This window comes from Porcisia hertigi, chromosome 33 (genome assembly GCF_017918235.1).
Source record: "Porcisia hertigi strain C119 chromosome 33, whole genome shotgun sequence".
NCBI classification, from domain to species: domain Eukaryota; phylum Euglenozoa; class Kinetoplastea; order Trypanosomatida; family Trypanosomatidae; genus Porcisia; species Porcisia hertigi.
The window spans coordinates 1,423,102-1,443,161 of record NC_090592.1 but is presented as its reverse complement, the minus strand read 5'-3'; the positions used below and the strand labels follow the sequence as shown (position 1 = coordinate 1,443,161).

General features: G+C 54.0%; 6 protein-coding genes across 6 annotated transcripts; all 6 read right to left on the bottom strand.

Annotated features, from left to right (window-relative positions):
• Positions 1-4,212: 4,212 nt before the first annotated feature.
• JKF63_02358 (uncharacterized protein) lies at positions 4,213-7,065 on the bottom strand (the record flags this gene model as incomplete). Its single annotated transcript, XM_067898386.1, has 1 exon — positions 4,213-7,065. One exon carries the CDS (start codon positions 7,063-7,065, stop codon positions 4,213-4,215), a length of 2,853 nt encoding a protein of 950 aa, XP_067754543.1.
• Positions 7,066-8,236: 1,171 nt separating this feature from the next.
• Positions 8,237-9,610, bottom strand: JKF63_02357 (uncharacterized protein; the record flags this gene model as incomplete). The annotated part of the gene is made up of 1 exon (XM_067898385.1): positions 8,237-9,610. One exon carries the CDS (start codon positions 9,608-9,610, stop codon positions 8,237-8,239), a length of 1,374 nt encoding a protein of 457 aa, XP_067754542.1.
• Positions 9,611-11,304: 1,694 nt separating this feature from the next.
• JKF63_02356 (uncharacterized protein) lies at positions 11,305-11,748 on the bottom strand (the record flags this gene model as incomplete). The annotated part of the gene is made up of 1 exon (XM_067898384.1): positions 11,305-11,748. One exon carries the CDS (start codon positions 11,746-11,748, stop codon positions 11,305-11,307), a length of 444 nt encoding a protein of 147 aa, XP_067754541.1.
• A 620-nt stretch (positions 11,749-12,368) lies between these two features.
• On the bottom strand, positions 12,369-12,689 carry JKF63_02355 (uncharacterized protein; the record flags this gene model as incomplete). Its single annotated transcript, XM_067898383.1, has 1 exon — positions 12,369-12,689. One exon carries the CDS (start codon positions 12,687-12,689, stop codon positions 12,369-12,371), a length of 321 nt encoding a protein of 106 aa, XP_067754540.1.
• A 606-nt stretch (positions 12,690-13,295) lies between these two features.
• On the bottom strand, positions 13,296-15,020 carry JKF63_02354 (uncharacterized protein; the record flags this gene model as incomplete). The annotated part of the gene is made up of 1 exon (XM_067898382.1): positions 13,296-15,020. The coding sequence occupies one exon, from the start codon at positions 15,018-15,020 to the stop codon at positions 13,296-13,298; it is 1,725 nt and encodes a 574-aa protein (XP_067754539.1).
• A 3,291-nt stretch (positions 15,021-18,311) lies between these two features.
• Positions 18,312-19,232, bottom strand: JKF63_02353 (uncharacterized protein; the record flags this gene model as incomplete). The annotated part of the gene is made up of 1 exon (XM_067898381.1): positions 18,312-19,232. The coding sequence occupies one exon, from the start codon at positions 19,230-19,232 to the stop codon at positions 18,312-18,314; it is 921 nt and encodes a 306-aa protein (XP_067754538.1).
• Between the last annotated feature and the right edge of the window lie 828 nt (positions 19,233-20,060).

The following is a 20,060-nucleotide window of genomic DNA, read 5'->3' as shown; positions in this document are numbered from 1 at the left end:
CCCACGCCAAGGCGCGCACCCCACCTACACACGACGCCAGAAACGAAAACGGAGAATGTTTTTCACGCTACCCGTGGGCGTTTTGTAGAGACCACGTGATTTTTTTGAGAGGATACGTGGATTGCAGGCGCACCACAAGTGCATGTGGGCAATGTAGGTGATGTTCCACTCGTGCGGCGAGAGAAAGGAGGATAAGCTCATTGTATCGTTTTCCGCCATGGCCCGACCTGCATGATCTGGGGGGGGGGGGTCAGTGAAACGAGTGCAGGGCTCCTGAAAGCGTACGGCGAGCATGGCGCACGTGCCGCGTAGCCCACGCACGGTATGTTTGGGCCACTTTCCCTGACAGACGCCACACCGAACATCCCCTCTCCCCTGAGCCTTGGATAGGCACGCTGGAGGGAAAGCGCCTACCTTTACAGTGGGCTTTATTCCTACATACACTGGAGCATGCTACCCCTGACATATACAGTGAACATTTTTTTTGGGGGGGGGGGGGGGGTGGAGTACTCTCCCATGAGGTTCACATGTTGCTGATGCATTCCGCAGCCCTATCAAACTGTCTTTTCCCACCTCACTGCAGCAAAACACTACCTTCTCATGACTGCCGCGACCCTCACGAGTGTTATCCGAACACGCGCGCCGAGGCAACAATTCCCCCCCCCCCACAGATTGTAAGGGAGAACTTGAAATTGGATACTGCGATTCCCGAACTCGGTGTCTGCACACCGCAAGGGTGGGGGTGGGTGGGGGTCTGAATAGCAGATTCGAAATATTGAACTACGCCATCTCGATGAGGCAGTCCAAAAAAAAAAACCTCAGCACACGGTAATCCCAATACTGAACTTCGAGAATGCGGTACTGCGTTGCCGCTGGGAGGACCTAAAAGCCTCAGTTTCCAATCCCAAAACGGTCAAACCTGGTGCCATGAAAACGTTGGGGGGCTTTAAAGCAAGAGCTCGTACACTGGATCTCCACACTGCCCCTACCCCACTCCACGGGACAGGGAGAGAGGAGACGAGAGGAAATACTCCCAGTTCACCCTTAAAACGCAGCGGATAGCCCCAGTTAATCATATCGTGCAGAATTCCAACATTGTTGGTGCTAATGAGCTTTTAATGAAAGAGGAAAATCGAAAATGCGAGCGATGTGGTGCAAAAGATTTGCAGTGTGGGAGCCTGTTTGTCACCGCCCCCAGCAAAGCAAGCGATAGCGCTTGAGCTGTGAAGCGAAAAGCGTTGCTTCCCTGACTGTTTTAGCCGGTGGCAGCGCACGCTATTTCAGAGGATCGGTCGCATTTGCATGGGGTGGCTGGAGGAATAGCTTTGTGGGTGCTGTGGTGTCACAAGTGGTGACACTGAGTGTGTGTGTGTGTGTGTGTATCGTCTCCCTGAAGGTAGGTGGGAACATGGTGTTTTACAGGGAGTCCGTCCCCTAGACGAAAATCTTGCGATAGAATCGATCCTGCAAAGGTGAGACTAGGTGATAGATAGCGAGGGGGCGGGATGCAAGTAACCCCCCTCCCTCCCCGTAACGCGTTCACCCCAAGGGTTATTGCGGGTATGCCCCTATACTTGAAAAAAAAACTGAAACGCATGTGTACACACGCATCTCCGCCTCGCACACATCTTGGCATTCTGGCACTCAAACTTTCTTTTGAGCAGGGTGACCTAACGATATTTCCTCACAAGGGGGCTAAGTGCCTGGATTTGGCGCATCTCATTGAGAGGCTAGTCGACGTTTTTTTTTTCTACTCAACACATGAGGAGTAAACGAGATTATTAAAAAGTGATGGCCGCGTTTTGATTTCTTTTTGGCCCACTGTGTAAGCTTTTTTTGTTGTTTGGGGGAGGGGGTACGCTTCCCTGCCACGACAGGAGGAGCGGCGCTCAACCAAGAACCGATAGAGCAACGAGTGAAATCACGGGAAAGAAGGCACAGTGGCAACGGGCGCTGAGAGAGGCTGTTGGAGCGAATATCATCAAATTCAGGACATCAGGCGAGCGTTAGGCAGACCCAGTGGCGCAGGAATGCGCAACTGTTTTTTTTTTCACCACAGCGCAAGATTGTGTCCATGCAGGTCATGCAGCTGTTTGCGGTGGTGAGTTTAGCTTGTTGAATATGGGGCTATCACAGAAAATGAAAAAAAAGCAAAATGTGCAAGACGTGAAGCAGTTCTTATGTCACACACTAGATTGAAAACCTTATATTACACGGCCCGCACATATTTTGTTATACACGCATTCACAGATGGCTTCTGGAGGCACTGGATTTCCACCCCACTTTGTACCAGCTGGACGACCTTTTTTTACCATGTCGGCACTTATTTTGGTGGCGTCGCCTGCGGGCGCTGACTCCTGGAAAGCAGCGAGGGACTAGGGAGGGAGCTATGCAGTGACCAGTTGATTGAGACAAATAGAAAAAAAGACCCTCACCCCCCCCCACACACACACACACACTACAAAAAAAAAATTATAACCCTCTAAATACGGTAGTAGAGATCAATGGCAAATAGAAAAATGATTATATTTTCTCCTCCCAGTTAGGCACGCTTTTTGTTGGATCCATAAAACACACTGATGCCCTCAGACGGCACAACGTAGCGACACTCTTTCCAACTCTTTCGAAGCGCTTCAATCAACGGACTGTTGTCCTCGATGTAAGCGTCCCCGAGAATGTCTTTGATGTGATTCCTAGTGACAACAATAGCGTTGTAAAAGGGCATCTGGCTAAAGAGATGGTGTACAACGTGAGAGTTGTTGATGTAGTGTAACCAATCATTGATTACGTAGCCGTAGTCTCGGTCCACGGTTGCCACGGCGCCACGGAAAAACGTCCAGTGTTCATGAGTGTAGTGGGGAACGCGTATGTCGGAGTGCTGGAGGTAGGTGATGTAAATAAGCCAGAAATTCGTCCAAAGGTAGGGCACGACGTACCAGCAAAAAATGTTGTAGGCGCCGTACCGGTAGGTGCAGAGGCCCAACAGAGTTAAAGTGGCAAAGATGCCAACATCGGACAGCAATATATCATGCGCGTCCTCCTTGCGATACAGTGGCGATGATGGCTCAAAGTGGTTGGCGCGGCGGCTGTATTTTTGGCTCGCCACATTAAAGAGCAGGTACGCTGGCCAACCAAAAAGGAACATGCAAAGCATATTACATATCATCGCCAACGGTGTCTCTTCAATAAGGTCGATTACTTTGCTCTCTTTGCGGGGCACGAACACGGTGTCTTTGGTGAGGTGATTCGTGTGTTTGTGGTGGTTTCCATGGGTAATGCGCCAGCTGTGATACGGGACAAGAATGGCTGAGTGGATGACAAGACCAACTGTGTTGTTCAGGGAACGGTAAGGGCTGAAGGCCTGGTGACCACACTCATGGGCTAGTACCCATAACGCGGTGATGTTAAGACCCTGCACAAACCAAAACACGTTCCATACAGCAAGTTTCACGGTGTTGACAAGCGCCCAGATTCCCCAGTTGGGGCCAGCGGTATCGTATAAACGGTACTCAAGACAGTTGAGCGCCGGCATCACCGCTCGATACATGATCAAGTATGTCACGAACAGCTGGCAGAGGTCTCGCAGAACGTAGTACATGCTTCGCATTGCCGAGCGCTCAAAGTACTTGGCCGGAATCTGATCCTGGATCTGCTTGACGGTAAGCTCCGTTGACGGCACCATGACGTCAACGTCTTTGTTCATGCCGGCTTTCAAGACTGGCTTCATGGTGGTGGCGAGGGGGTAGGTGGGTGGGTGGATGGGCAAAATACGATAAGGTCGAACGTAAGATATGTCCAGAAAAAGGAAGGGCGGACTGCAAATCAGATGAACACACAGCAGCAGCGACAGTAGTGAGGAAAACGTGTGAGATGTAAGGGAGGAGGAGCGCGAGTGCACGTGTGCGCGCGCGTGCGAGAAGCGGTGAGAGAAGCCAAGTGTGTTGCGGCAAGACGTGAAGGGAAAAAGGTGCGGAACAGCGACAGAAAAAGTGCGGGCAAAAGCAAACAACATGTTCCCCCAAAAGTGCAAAGGGACCCCCCCCCCCCTTCCCTGTGATCTTTTGGATGTCTCGTCTAGCTATAAATTCCCAGTCAAGTGTATAATAGCCGTGCATTGGGGGGGGGCGGTAGATTCACACAAACGCGCCCCCACTTGCAAGAAAAACCAACATCAACGGGAACCAAGGGTTTCGATTTCTCAGTAACTGGCCATCAGGAGACGGCTTGTGCACGGTGGAGCGTGCAGAAAAGTGAGCTGTCGCCACCGCGGAGAAGCTGTGTCCAAGTGCCTCGCTCCACGACGCGTCCATGCGCCAGAACGAGAATCTCGTCTGCCGGGCGGAGCGAGGCGAGGCGATGAGACACAAGAACGCGTGTGACGCTCCGCTGTCGATACAAGTTCCTAGAGAACACCTTTTCTTCCGTCAGTGAATCAAGGCCGTTGGTGCACTCATCGAATATGTACATGCCGGCGTGGTCTGGGGGCACCATAGCCGCACGCGCCAGCATGATTCGCGCCACCTCACCGCCACTCCATTCGCTGTACCACAGCGGCTCCTTCAACCCGTTGGCGCGCTCGGCAACAGCCACGTCCATGCAAGCCAGCGAAAGGGCTGTGGTCACAGAGCTGGTAGACGCCGCATCGAGGTTACCGTACGCCACGTTCTGCTCAATATTTATCCCCTCCAAAAAGCAGGTGTCCCTGTCACCTTGCCAGCAGTTTCCCAGTCGGCGGCGAAGCGCGCGAGGGGGGATGCACTCGATTGGATAGCCATTGATGCGGATGTGCCCTTGTGTCGGTGCATAAACGCGGGAGAGCAGAAGCAGCAGCGTGGTTTTCCCCGCCCCACTGTAGCCCACAATGCCGAGAAGATTTCCAGGCGGAACGTCGAAACTGATGTCGTGTAATACGTCATGTTCTGTGCCGGGATAGCGGAAGGAGACGTGATCAAACGTCACTCGCCAAGCAGCGCTGGTGCTGTTGTTTGGGAGTAGCAAAGAGGGGGGGGTGTCGTATTGCTCCCACCGCTTTCCATCAAGCGTGGGTTTATGTGTCTGGTGAACATGCACGAGAACCTCCATGCTACGCGCGTACGTCTCGTGGTCGTGATAGTGCTGTTGAGCCGTTTGCACATCAAACTGGAATGAGGAGACCAGCGCCCACGGTCGCGCCGGTGGCATGACGAACAAACCGCCGCTCTCCACCACCCTGGTCACTTCATAGACGCCTGCCACAACATCTCCAGAGCGCGGCGGCGTTGTGCCGGACGGCGCCCGCGACTGAACCCCAGCTGCAGCGACAGCCGCCATTATCGGGACGCTGTTGCTGCTTGACAGCGCCTTGTCTACCACATCTTCCAAGACATCGCTGTCCGCCCCTGCTGTGAGCATCGTCAAGGCTGACTGCCAGCTCGGTAATTCCAATTCGAAGTCTCCACAAGCACGCCGCGATCCCAGCATGGTGGAAAACGAGCCCGACGGGTGCGTCTCTTCTTCCACACACATTGTGCACAGCTCACGCACGGCATCGTACTGAGCGTGGAGTAGCTTGGCAGAATCATCTGCACCCGAAACCACTCCCAAAATCTGCTCCGTCGCCTCGAGGCAGGTGCGTGGCACGAGTGGCCAGCGAGTGTGCTGAGCCAACCACAGCACCACAGCAGTTGATGAGGATGATCTCTGAGGCGAGGTTGCCGCAGCAAGCAACAGGACCTGGAGGCCGTAATGCGTGCGGTATGTGAACCCTGACCGGTGATACTCGGGCCTGCCGACCCGTTCACCTGAGGATCTGCAACACCCACTCGTGTTTTTTCCGTATGACGCCACAAACGACGTCATGAGGCAGGCGCGTGTCCAACCCCACTGCAGCCAGTCAAGCACCTGACGTGTTAACCATCCCACCGTGCATGCGACAGGAAAGCGCCACACGGTGTGCCACAGCTGCACCCGCTCCACTACGAGATTCAGCACTCGATCAATATCAGCGAAGGAAAAGTTGGTGACCACGCTGAGAGCACTGTAGACACGGCCCGGAAGGGGCCAGTGTGGGTCCCCAATATAGTCGAAGCGCGTGAGCGCCAGTAGTGTGTCCGTCTTGATATTCATGTGAAGGCGGTGCAGCATGGCATCGGAAGCAGCCTCTTTGGCGGAGCTGAGCAGGTGTGAAACGAGGACGCATAGGGTGGCGCTCCCTAGCATGCGTCCCGGTGAAGAGCTCACCACCTGCCACACAAATCGCCTCAGCGTGCAAGGGTGCACTGCGTCGGTCGTGGCAGCTTCATTGAGGACCTCTACAGTGTAGGAAAGCGCCGATGGTACCGTCGCAGGCGACATAGTTTGAATGAGCCGCGAAATGTCTGTGATGTTGACGATGGCCAGGAGAGCCAGAAGCAGCTTCTTTGGGCCAGTGCATGTCCGGTGGAGAAGGCCTGTGAAGAGAGAGATGGAGCGCAGAGCGCTTCTCTCATCGCGATTTTTGCGCACCGCAGCAGCCAGAAGATGCCATGGGGGGGTGCGCAACAGCAGGCCCGACGAGGACAACGGGACAGTCAAGAATCGTGTCACGTGGTAGCGCCGTCCGAAAAGCGTCTCTGACACAGCGAGGACTGTCGAGGCATCGGCGATGTTGTCGGACATGACATTGGCTCTGACGTAGGCCTTTATGTGGGCTTCCACTACTGCACCAAGGCAATTCCACATATCCACCTTCACTGCATCTGGCAGCGTGGAACAGTGGCACGCGACAACGTAGCGATCGAACAGGGAAAGTAAGCTGGAGCTAACTCTCAGCAGCCGCTCTTCAGACACAGCGATGCGCCGGTGCGCCGTGTTCAAGTCAATCACCGCAGCTGCAGCGTTCACCGCTAAAGGGGAAATGTCTCTGCCATCAGTGTCGGCGAGCTGTGCCACTGCGCTAATGAAGGATTCGGCGTCACGTGGCGCTATGAACTGAGCTCGGTACAGCAGTGCGCGACGGTTTCTGAAATTCGCCAACGCCGTCACCACTAACACAGTCGAGGCGATAGCTACCGGGATGGTGAACCACGGCGCACCGGTGAGGCTCATTGTCATTATACGAGAGTCTCGGCAAAGAAGAGGTTGTGGAACCCGTCGGTGTCATCGCTGGAGAGGATATGAGGCGCGCCGCAAACATGACACAGTGCATCACAGCAGTGAAGAAGACAGAGAAAGGAGGGGGGAGGTGGCGAGGAAAAAAAAAAGAGTATCGGGCATTTCACATTAAGAGCCGTGGTGTGCAGCCCCACATGCACACAACAAAATTTCCGCGCACTCATCACTGACAGAACCATCCCGAAAAACGGGGGGGGGTTGATACCCCTCTCTCCGCGGCAGGGTGTCTCGACAGACACAAAGCAGCGCGTGCATCTACGTGGGGCAACGGTAACCAAGGCGCCTGCACAGCGCGTATACTAAATGATAGAACCTACTGTTCCCCTACAATGGTGACATTTTCACTGTGTGCTCCCGTTTCAAAGCACATGGATATACAGGTTTCTATGAAGTGGAAAGTCGCAATCCGCAGTGTATGTGCGGAGCGATCGGGCAAGAAGAAGACCACCAAAGATAGGATGTACCCACACAGCGCACATGGCGACGGAGAAATGAGGGAGGGGGGGGGGGCTGAATGGACGAGGCGACTGCGCACAGTACCACCTCTCTAATAGTCTCGCCTAACCCCCCACACACGCACCCTCCTACGCCATCACTGACCCCAGCCACCACACACACACACACACACACACACACACACACACAGCAGCAGCAAAGGGGCGCGACGTGTGGTAGGATCAGCAACACAAAAACCAGAAAAAAAAACACCACCGCGTCCCTCCCCCGTACCACCATTTATTGCATTGTATGAAGCAAATCGTACATTCATCACTCTCGCCAAAGGGACCGGATAGGGGAAGCAAAAAAAGGGAGTGATAAGAGTTTTCCCACGGCGTGGCGAGGACGGAGCTCACTCTCACAACACACACACACACACACACGCAGACTGCGTGCTGAGTGGGAGGGAGGGGGGGGGCGGGAACGTTCACATTTTCTCGACTTTGTTACTATTCACGCCAGATCGTAAAATGAAAAAAAAAACGCTCCCTCTCATCTCAACGACCAAGACAATTGAATACATTCACGAGCCATCCGCGTCGTTTTGCACTTGAGCGATGGCACCAAAATGAGACCACAACGGAGGGGAAGAGCCACATGTTGCCTTCTACAAGCGGAAAAGCCCTGTTAGATTCTCATGCACCGCCCAGGTCTTCGGTGCTGGTGAGACTCGGCTCGAGAGAGATGCTGTGCTGCGTTCCTTGGCCTTCTCCAACTGCGCCACGACATCGTCATGCGCCTTCTTGAGTTCGGCGGCGTTGTCCGTGGTCGTCTGAGGTGGCTCTGAAGGTGAAGGTGGAACCTCGCTTGCCGTTTGTTTCTCATGCGCTTCTGGGAGTGTTGCCACCGTCTCCTCAACAGCTTCTGTGAGTTCAGTGGTTTTCTCGTCTGGATGTGGCTGTGATTTCGAGGACACAACTCGGCGCCACGTCTGTCGTGTGGTAGATTCCCCCGCAAGTGCCTCGACTGGCTCCGTTTTCACAGGCACCACTTCTGCTGTCGGCGCAGTTGCCGGTAAAGGAGCAAGATCGGAGGCCTCCAGTGGTGCTACGTTAGCCATTTTCACTTTCTTCTTTGATTTGCGACTTTGTGACACCGCTACAACCGGCTTTGCAGCTGACGTGTCCGCTGCCTTTTGGTGAGGCAGCAGGCAGTCCGCCTCCAAATGCTCTGCAATGATTGCCTGGACGCGTTTCTCTCGCTCTTTCTCAAGGCGATGAAGCTCTTCAGCAAATAGCTTCTCTGCGCTCGCGGTGGCATCCTCAGCCTCAGCCTCAGCCTCAGCGTCGACCTCAGCCGTTCCCTTTGCACGGCCCTCCACGATTGCCTTCACACGCGCAGCCCGCTTTTCCTGGCGCTTACGAATGGTATCTTGGAATTTCTCTTCTGCCTTCGCAGCCGCCTCCACTTTTGCCTGGGCTTTCGCTTGTGCCCTTGCCTTTTCCTCTTCAATTTTGGCTCTTTTTGCAAGAAGCGCATCGATGCGCGCTTTACGTTTCTCTACACGCCGCTGCAGCGAGGCCAGGAAGCGCTCCTCCCGTGCCGCTTGTTTTTTCTCACGGTTTCTGTGCTCCTGCTGCGCGAGCGGACGTTTGGGAGTGCTCACCGTTTTGGGAGGCAAAGGAGACGCTGCGTCCATCTTTCGTGCCTTGTTGTGACGCTCTGCCACTTCCCTGGCCACTGCTGCGAGCTCTGCCTTCGCAATATTTTGATTGCTTGCGTAGACGGTGACATTCCTCTGAGCCGCCCCCTTTTTGGACTTGGCAGTTACGGCTTGCCTTATGGCATTGGCAACATGACGCTGTCGTTGAACTCGTGCTTTGGAGATGAGCCTCAAAAACTGCTTTTCCGCTGCTCTTTCCTGCTGTTCACAAGCCACCCGCGCCGCCGCTTTCGTTGCTTGAGTGCTCGTCTTCGGGGCGGCTCGAAGGATGGTTGGCTGCCCGATGCGCCATCCTAACAGGAATAGCGTCCGCAGCATCTCTCAAAAGATGCGGAGTGATGTATGAAGAAAAAAATGAAGGAGAAACGGCTCTTCCGAGGAAGGCGAAAAGCGAGCTTTGTGGCGGTGGTGAGGGCGTGGGAGAGCGTAGAGTGTGTGGAGTTGCAGCGACACCGCCACTAAATGATGACGTGCTTTTGCGAGCAGTGCTTTCTCGCTCTCTGTTTATGGGTCTGTAGGGGACTTGCTCCTCCTAGGCTCACTTGAACCTCAGTGCTTAGACTATCACAGGGCGCGCGTACACACACACACACACACACGCTAAATCGCCTCTGTTCTGCCACTATGTGTAAGATCATGATGGCGATGGTGAGCGGAGTGCAGCGGGTGGAGGGGAGGGGGGAGAGAGAGTAATCCGAAGAGATGAGGATGCGAAGATGACTTTTCCCAGATCAGCTCAACGATTTTTTGTCGTTTCACGCTCACCTTAAAAAGCGCAACTCTCGATCGAGTGTGACAACGGAAGACAGCCGCAAATCCATCGACGCCCTCGGGCACGCACGCGAACACGCTCTACGCAGAACTGACTTTTTTCAAGGTTATTAAAAAAAAAGTGAGCCAAATTGGTGGGAGTCCGGATAGCGGCGCAACAACGGGGCATCCTGATGCGATGGATAAGTCCAGGCTTGAGCCACCGCATATTTGTCAAGATGCGCAGCTTTTTTTACAGGACGGCTTTGATTGATTTGTTTTTAAGATAATCGTGCACCAACACGGTATTTGCATTATCACTTCTTTGCTTTAGTTCCCATAAAATACTTCCCTCTCCCTTTGTTCTTTCACGTAGATGCAGGTGAAGTCGAAACGAGCCCGCGCAAGGGAAAACGATAGAGGAGAGAGAAGGAAAAGAGGGGAGGGAGGGAGGGAGGGGAAGGGGGTGGGTAACACGGGGACTCACTTCAATCAATTCTGCATACCCAGCTCTCTCTCACCCGAGTTTACTCCCGTGCCTACAGGCTGCTTTCACAAGCGCGAGCACAAGGGCCCACGCACGCAGAGGAAAAAAAAGAGGCGATCTGCTGAAAAAAAAGCTGCTTACAGGATAAGGGGGTGAAGACGCGAGAGTGAGGAGGCGAGACACGACTGTCAAACGTGCCACGCCGAACATGAATTGAAAGCGAAGGCTGTGACGCATTGAAGAGAGAGAGAGAGAGCTGAGCGTGCGGGTTCGCTGACATCACCCCTCCCCCTTCTCACACCCACAGCAAGAAAATTCAATCACTTAGGAGCCCCCAGCACTTCACTCAAACAACAACAACAGACTCAATGAGGAGAAAAGGAAGTCACATTCATCCACAACTACACACGCGTGCGCACGGGCATACATGTACTACCAAAGCAAAAAAAAAGAGAAGGGGAGAGGGCTGTGTCTATCAAGGAGTTGGCGCGGCTCAGGGTGAGCTCTCGACCGAGTTTACACTCGATAGCCAGACGCCAGACAAGAAAAACTAAAATACGACGGTTACTCTATGAAAAGCGTTGGTTGATGGGCATACTCCGACAGAGGTTCAGGAAAAAACAAGAGTGCGTGGGAGGCGAGTATACTAAACGTTAGTGAGACCACTACTGCCTCGACTGCCCTCGTCTCCGTTACTTTCGTGGGGCCTCTTTGAATATCTCTTAGCCTAACCAGCGCTGACCGCCACACTAGGACAACTCCACGAAACGCGCACTCACTTGCGCATTTTGCTGGCCTTGGCCGTGTTGGATATTTTCTTGGCGGCGCTCTTTGGCGCTGTGATCCGCCTCGCCTGCGGCGACTTCGTGGGGGTCGCAGTCTTCACGGGTACGGTGGTCCTGGCAGGGGGGGCAGCCTTCTTCGGCATCTTGGTCTCCTTCGACGGGCGAGACTTTGGCGCTGCAGGGACGATTTTTGTGCTTTTCGCAGCGACGGCCTTCTTGGTTGCAGCAACGGTGGGCGGCACTAGCGGCGGCGCCATCATCTTTTGGGAACGGAAGGCCCGGACGGAGCGCACACCTGGGATTGGTGGGATGTTAACCCCGGTTTGAGGGGCTGTCAGCGTAGCGTGAGAAGAGGGAGTGACGGTGGCAGCAGTCTTGCTGCTCACCTTGGCGGGGGCCTTGCGGGCGAGGGCGCGGAACGTGAAGCGGAGCATGGTGCTGGATGAGAAAACGCAGTGCTGGTGAAGCGAGTCGGTAAAAGGGTGCCGGTGTGTGTGTATGCGTGCGTGTGTGTACGTGAATGTTTGTGTGTGTGTGTGTTTGTAGGGGGGGAGGGGGATACCAGGTACAGAGCAGCAGCCTAGCAGACCACGGAGACGCAGAAAGATGTGGGTTTCGTGGGGAGAGAGAAGAGAACGGGCGTAGGGGGGGTGGGGGGGGGGGGAGATGCATCAGAAACGGGAGCACGAAACAAAAAAGGCGGAGACGGTATCTAGGTGCACAGCCTCGCCGGCAGACGAACGTGGAGTGCTGCTTTCAGCGGGAGGAGGAAGGGTGCTAGTGAAGGGCACTCAGCTTCAGCTTCGGCCACATGCGCACTCGACCCGAGCCAGAGCAACTTCGTGGCGTAACGGCAGACTGAGAGGGCGCCAAGGGCCCATCTATGAGTCTCCTCACTTCTCTGCAGTACACTAGCTTCTCTGATCACGCCACGCAGAAATAAAAAGGAGGTAGAAAGAAAATGTCTAAGGGAGGGAAAAAAGAGAAAAAAAAAGACAGGATGCAGAGGGGGTCACTCACTGTGCGTACAGAAGACACAGCGAGCACCAGTGACTTACCACGTGGGGTCCTTGTTGCCAGTCTTCTTCTTGTCGTTCAGCTCAAAGTGCTTGGTGCGCTTAAGCACGATCTGACGGATGCACTTGCAGCCAGAGCACTGGAGCTTCAGCACAATCTTCTTGGTGGTCTTGGCCTTCTTGTGAAAGACGGGCTTGGTTTGACCACCATAACCAGACTGCTTGCGGTCATAACGACGCTTACCGCGCGCAAAAAGGCGGGCCTTGCCGGCCTTGTACTGGACCACTTTGAACGACTTGTGCGCGTTGCAGCGCGCATCGTCGCAGTGCATCACCTTCTTCTTTGGATAGTTCACCATTGTGTCACCCTTATCTCTTAAACCGTTGTTGACAGTGTTGGAAGCGACAGTAAGAGGGAGTGTGGTGGCAAAAGGCGAACGTGCGGGCGTTTGGGTGTGTATGTGGGGGAAAAAATAAATAGGGAGGGAAAAAAGGAGGTGGGCGATAGTAAGCACAGGTGAGCCAGATGGCGCTATGTTCCAGTAGCGCGTACAAAGATGGACTGTACTGTACTCCGCTTGGGTCAAGATTGTTTTCTCGGGGGGGCTCCGTGAGGAGCGTAAGGGCCAACTGCCGTTATGAAAAGAGCAGCGGGTGTGTGGGGAAATTCACCTAGGCGCGTGTGTGGCATTCGTATGAGAGCGGGGTCACGAGAAGAGCGACTAAATCCGAGCACGGCGAACGTGAAAAACAAAACCAAAGCGGAAAGTTACACTGAAACAAGGACACAACACGCCCTCCGAGGACACCGGCAGTCGATAACAAATATGTTTGATCTATGCGCCATTCGATAGTAGTTACGTCCACAAAAAAAAAAGATTTCTCACGTGGCAAAGAAACGTGCAGCCACCCCTCTGTTGCGCATAGAAGCTGCCCCAGGCCCCTTCGAGTACCACCTCGGTAACTTATTTCTCGGTAATATCGGCGTACTCGTCGTTTGCGGAGGCTGCCGTTTGCTCGCGGTAGTCATACGCGTAAAAATTCTGGTAGCTGAGAAGAACAGGGAGAACCGTAGCCTGCTGGCCTGACCTCTCGATGTCTTCAAGTGTCACCCACTCATGCCAGGCTGGATTGATCATGTCCACAATTTCTGACAGGATAGACTGCGCTGAAACATCCAGCATAAGTCCGTTGGCGAGCAGTTCGTTCGCAATCTCCTTGCAGAAACAGTGCAGTGTAGTTACCTTGATGTGCGTTTTAGTGTCGTCTAAATCTAAGATGGCCCAAATGTACCGCAACGCAGGCCGTGTCGCTGCGTGCTGGGTGGCAATGACAAAATTCAAGTACGCATTGTAGTCCATGATGTGGCGGTTACTACTGTGATGCACATGACACTCGAATACACGCTGAATCGAGAGCTGCGTGAAACTGTTGTTATTGTAGCGCAACAGTTCCTCGTGAGTTAAGAAGCCGTCGCCGTCGGCATCGAGGGCTGTAAAATGTTCGTAGATACTGCTCATCAAGGCGAGAGAAAACCAGTTGTCCATGCTAAGCAACTCCGCTGGAACGTAGTCCATCGAGGCGGTACTCCAGTAGATCCGCTCCCGTGGCACCTGAATGTTTACCTCGCCACCCAGAAGTTGCACCTGATAGATATCCATCAAGGCGTTGCCTTCTCCTTCGTAGGACAACACGACTGCCGGGACAGTATCATCGGCGTCCGCGTCCGGCGAGGCCAATGTAGCAGGCACCTCAACGAGGCAGCCTTCGGGAAAAGTAATGATGGCGTCCTCCTCATCTCTCTCGAACATACGGAGGAGCTCTGAGAACACCTCGCTTTTCATGAACACATCAATGGGGATCGCGCCAACGCCACGCGTGTCGCACATGAACATGAACTTGCACGACGCATGACATAGGTAGTAAGGAAGCATCCAAGGCGGCATGTCGCGCACAAGGCGCATGTTGGGGACGTGGTCCGATATGAAGATTTCAATATCCTCATGGGTCAGCCCATTGGACAGAGGCGACGACGCACTTGGCGGACACGGGAGACGACCGGAAATGGCGCGTTGTGCGCGGTCCAAAAAGATCGGCGGCGGCGATGAGGCAACGAGCTCCAGCTCGACTCGAATTCGAAACAGCAGCAAGCGTTTAGATGCAAAAATGTAGAGGGGTACTGCCGCAACAGCGCCATGCGACGATCGTGCAAAGGCCAGAAATGTGGCTGGTGAAAGGAAAGGATGATGAAAATAGACGCTGCGCCGCCACGCCTGCACTTGCGCATCAGCGCATGCGTCATCATCGGGTGTGACGTGAAAAAGCACGTCATACACCATGTTCCGGTACCCTTCGTACGTCAGCACCCAATTGTCGTGAGAGTCTACTTCTGCTCCGCCCTCGTTGGTTTGCACGAGGCGGTGCTTCACTATTGCATCCCAGAGTGCGGACGGATTGGTTGATGCATAAAGGGGCTCTATATTAGCGTTGAGGTGCTCCCTCTTTCTATTGTACGCTTTCTCAAGCGCGGGTCGATGCGCGACTGCTATGGCGTAGCCAAAAGGGAGCATCCTCGCGTGCGCGCAGCTGTGTACTAAGATTTGGTTCAATCTCTGTGTGTAAAGAAGTCGACATCGGTTGCTCCCGCCACAGGAGAGAGTATCAGCAGAGCAGGAAAGAGGAGAGTGCATGAAAGGATCTCTGTCAGCCGCGTCGTGTGCCGCACAGAGTGAAGAGCAGTGCTACCCTCAAAACAGAGAAATAGGCGCACCTCAAAGACGGGAATAGTCATGTCGACGGCATTGGTACACCATACAGTGATAGTGGTAACATTGTTCTCTGTGTGTGTGATGGGGAATCGGGGGTTTCACCTGGCTGCATCTATGGTGAACTGAGTGTTATGAACAAGGAAAAAAAAACAGCGGAGCAGGGTGAGACTTGAAAAACAAAGTTCGGATAGGGATTTCTTTTGAACGCACGCCTCTTGTCATACGGTGTATCTATCAACCTCCGCTCTCGGCCTTCCCGACTCGCATCGGAGACCCATCGCACGCGTAGCACAACAGCAGCAAAGGCGTGACACCAGCACCGACGCAGTCCTCTCATTCCCGCTTCTGCATGAAATCCTATTCACACGATACACCAATCGGCTCTCAGCCGCTGCCGGTTCAGGCAATCCAGGAGTGGGCAGCGAGGGCTGGGTGAAACATATTCGTGTCGCTTTTACACTCCCCTCCTGCCCCCCCCCAAATAGCGCAGTGGGCACAGGAGCGTTCAACGCAGATCTCACCGGCACGATTCTACGCAAGAACCTGACTGCCGAGACAAGTAGCGATGAGCCTCATTCTGATATCCGCCGCGTCGCAGGTATTTGACGACCCCCACCTGCAGATTGGGTTCGTAGTCCTCCCATGGACGTTCTCACAAGGAAGCGTCTTTTCCCCATCCTCCAGGATTTTGAGAGACACCGGCACTTGCTCAAATAACACAGACGTCACGTGTGCGGGGGTTTCGCTCATGAGGTGCTGCCTGAGGATAAACTTGTGTCAGCCATTGATAGAATTCATGAGTGGCTTCTGCCCTCGTTGTGATCACTTCGATAGGGAGAAAACACGGTAAAGCTGTGTGCGAGAAAAAGAGGGGGAAGGTGGAGGTGATCGAATCAAGGTGAACCATTCCCGTTTCGTGGCCCCCCCCCTCCTCCACTGTGGGCCTTGACACAAATGCTGTGAACATTACCAGGTAGAAAAGAGAGACGGGAGACGCTTCTGCGCGTCTTTACCCCCCCCCCACGCCCCACCCCTCGCCACCTGCTACAATGCCGTTAATGTCTGTTGATGACTCGTGAAAAAAGTGCAGGGGGCAGTCTTCCTTATCCATCGTGCCCTACTGCGCGGTTGACATGATGTGGAGTGTCGGTTGAGCAGGTTGAGTTGAGTGAGTCTAGCAAACCAAGTAGCAAAACCATCTCACGCACTGTATCGCATGAAATGAGACAGGGATGGTCAGCATGCATGTTCGTGCGGAGAACGTGAGGGCATCCCTCCGCCTTGTGTGTTATGCCGATTTGTTCAATGATGTCCCTCAAGGAACGCCGGCGCTGGACATTGGGTAGAGTCCTTAGGTGCCCCATAAACGGTCACCCGGTTATTCGGGTCGTCATCTTCAGACACCTTCACGAAGAGTACCACGAGTCGTGGTTTCTTGGCGTCGGTGCGTCCGAGTAGAAGAACTGAACTGGAAAGCAATGCGCGCAGAGCTCTGTTTGTACACGCATCGAGATATTCTCTTGTCTCCTGGTAGATGAGCTTTCTCCTATCACCCCAGCGACTTTGGTGGTAATTGTGTCCATAGCCACATGGACGCCTTTCTCGATGCACGGTTAGAAACAGCTACGGCACCTGCCATGGGGTCACGAATATGACTCATTACGGGTACCCCGTTCAACAACCCTTCTGTGCTCCACATCCCGTGCGTCTCTTCCTTTCACATCGCAGCTTCTCATTTTTCTGTGGTCACCTTCGCGGACAGCGACAACGACAACGACATCACAGCGCCACAGCGCGGAGTTGGTACTTCCATCAACTCATCCCCCATGTAACACCACCCTCCTTTTTGCCGTTGATCGCGCCGTGCAGTGACGGGAAACATGAGGTTGGTTGTGGGCGATGCCATTGCTGGGTAAATCACAGTGACAGATGCCCTTCGGCACCCCGACGTATCCCAAAGCGCCTGTGCGTGGTGGTGTGGTAATCGGCACAGTTTCAACGAAGAGTGTAATGGAATGCTACTTGCATAAACCAGCACCCCTGATCGCGCGCACTGTTCAAGACAAAGTGGTCCTGCGACTTATGGGGCGAAACCGTGTGCGCGACGCCACCTTGGAGGCTCCACATAAAGCCTCATAGTGAATATAAGGCTCCTGAATGCGCGAGTGTGTAGTGCATCATAATGTAGGGCTCTTAGACAGTCTAGATGGCGTGCTAGTCGCCGAACGTTGAGGCGTCGCGGCATGGATATCATATGTGCTGCTGTCTCGAAGCTTCCGATGTGTGGCCCCCAGGGGCGGCTCCAGCCACGTTTGCAGCTGATTTTTTCAAAGTTTCGCTGGACTGGGCGGACTCCCCTCCCCCATACACACACACACACACACGCGTGTAATTGCTGCCTGCGAGAGTGTCACCCTCAGAACTGATCTCCTGCACTAGGGGGAGTAGTCGCGAGCTTCAGACGCGGATTTCAGCTCACATTTTTTGTCACAGTTGATCAGCGGCGGTTCATGGTGCCCCATAAGGTAAAGTCACGTCGCGGCATGTAATGCATCAGTACGGCTCATGCGTGAGAGACTCGAGGGCGCCCAGCTGCCAGCGTCAGTGTTCTCTTCCGTCTGTGCGCGGCACTCACGTAGAGGGAAGGAGGGAATTGACGAAAAGGCGGGGCGGCTTTTACACTTTGTAACAGCCACCCCACTACTGCATCGCAGGCTCCAAGACCGGATAAGATAAACGCAGTTAGGGACGGAAAAAAGAGGAAGTGTGGGTTTGTGTGTGTGTGTCGGGGACGTTGAAGTGCGACATGACCGCGTTGGTTGCATACCCGCATTCGTCTCTCTATGCCGAGGCGTGCCACGCTCAGAAACCATGCGAGGTGCTTGACCACCCTACGTGAGTTAACACATGCTAGAGGGGAGGGTGGGTGTCGCTAAGGACTCCTTTGAGTCTTCACGTTCGTGAGCGTGCGTATGAATGCACAGCAATGACAAAGGTTGTCTGTATGTACGCCTAGGCCAAAGATTACGTGTCATTTAAGTGACTAGGTGTGAGGGAAAAACACTCTTTCCCACGGGATAACTTTGAGACCTTCAGGCCCCCACGAACAACATGTGACGCACCTCGCCCTCGCATGGAGTTTTCACATGAGTCGTGCTGGCATTACAGCACAGAGAGGCGCCGGTCGCGATGATGTGGAGAGGCAGCTCATCTTCAAACGCCATTTGGACTTCCACAAATTACGCACATCCTAGCATCCTCAGCAGGGTTGATCGAGTGACATGCTGGGCAGACCCATCCAGCGGACATTTCACTCGCCGCCTTGGTGCCGGTCTGAGCGGAGATGGACTCGGCGTCAGTCACTGGCTGTGCACGGTTGCAACGTTTGCATACCTTCCGCCAGGAGAAGTTGTACATTTCGCACTCCGGGCATGACCAGTCACCGGGGTGATTGCCTAGCGACCGCTTCTCTGACGTTTCGGATTTGCTAAACGCGCGAGGGTCGCTGCATTTTCGACAATGAGTGTTGCGCGAGAAATTATGCGCGCCGCACGCGCAGTACCAGTCGCCTTTTTTGAATGGTTGTGAAGACGCAGTCTCATAAGAGCATGTAGAAGAAATAACTCCTGTGCTCCCTACCGCCGCCGTGTGCAATCCCGTGGATACGGGGGAGGCGTTCACGGCAACCTTTCCAGCATCTCTTGTGTGCAAACCCATTCGCGTCCCCGTCGCGCTGCCTGTGTGCACGAGCGGTCTTCTCTCTTGACAGTATATGCATGACGAGCGTTGGGCGCCGTTGAAGGTGTAGCATGCCGGGCACATCCAAAAACCTTCCAAAACACGCGTCTTATCCTCTGCGGTGACGCAGGTGAATCCATCTGCAGAGTCACCGTCATCCATGCATACTTCGCCAAGCAGGGACAACGGTGAAACAGGTTTTTCGACCGGAAGGTCCGCGCGCTTCTTGTGGCAGCTGTAGCATTCGCTGTGAAAGTCGAAGTTGTTGAGGCCGCAGGGGCACTTCCATTTTCCAGGCGCCGAGGCCGCGTAGCGTAGAGTGCTGCAAGAAACTGGTAGAAGACAGCGCAGTGCAAGAGGCGTCTTTACAGGGACCAGGCTTCGCAGCTTCAGCATCTCTGGTCGACAGGGGAATCCAGGTGGCCGTGTGCAAAGGGGGGTAGAGGGGTGTTGCAAGGAGTGAATAACTGCGCAACGGGACTGACCCTCGAGAGACCACGGAACGAAGAAAAAAAAAGGACTGCAACACACCACACCACAACACACACACGCCGGGATAGCTAACCTTAACCATCCATAAAAAGATCATTACGTCCATGTAGACGATATTGAATGAGCAGCAGAGCGACCCACGACCACGCAGCCCATATGGGTGACCTCAGACGGCAAGGGAAGGATGGAGGGAGGGGGAAGAGAGACGTTGAGGGAGAAGGGGAGGAATAGGGAAACGCATGTGTGCGGCGATGAAACCAGAGCAATTGTGACCCCTTGTATAGTTCTGTGCAGAGCCTCCTCCTGTACAGATAGGCTCATTCTGAACCCATCCAAAGATTCAATCATGAACCGCATCACATCACAAGACAAATGTTTTCATCAAGTCGGCGAGGCGCGACTTTCCATTCCCCTCTTCACGAACGCCCCGCTTATGTCATCTCCGTCTGTCGCTGTCTTTCACGATACAGGGGCCCATTCCCTACACCATACCACAGAACCAAACCACACGTATATATTATCTTCCTTCCTTCCTCTTCACATTCCTCCCCTCCCTCTTCTGCACACACGCACAGACGCCGGAGATACTTCATCTTCCACGTTGGCCTTGAGGATGAAACCAATGAGGTGGAATCATCAGCGTTGACGTTCAAACCACCGGCAGGCTTGTACAATACACATACACGTACCCCCCAACTATTTTCTTCGAGACCCTGAGGTATTCTACTCTCT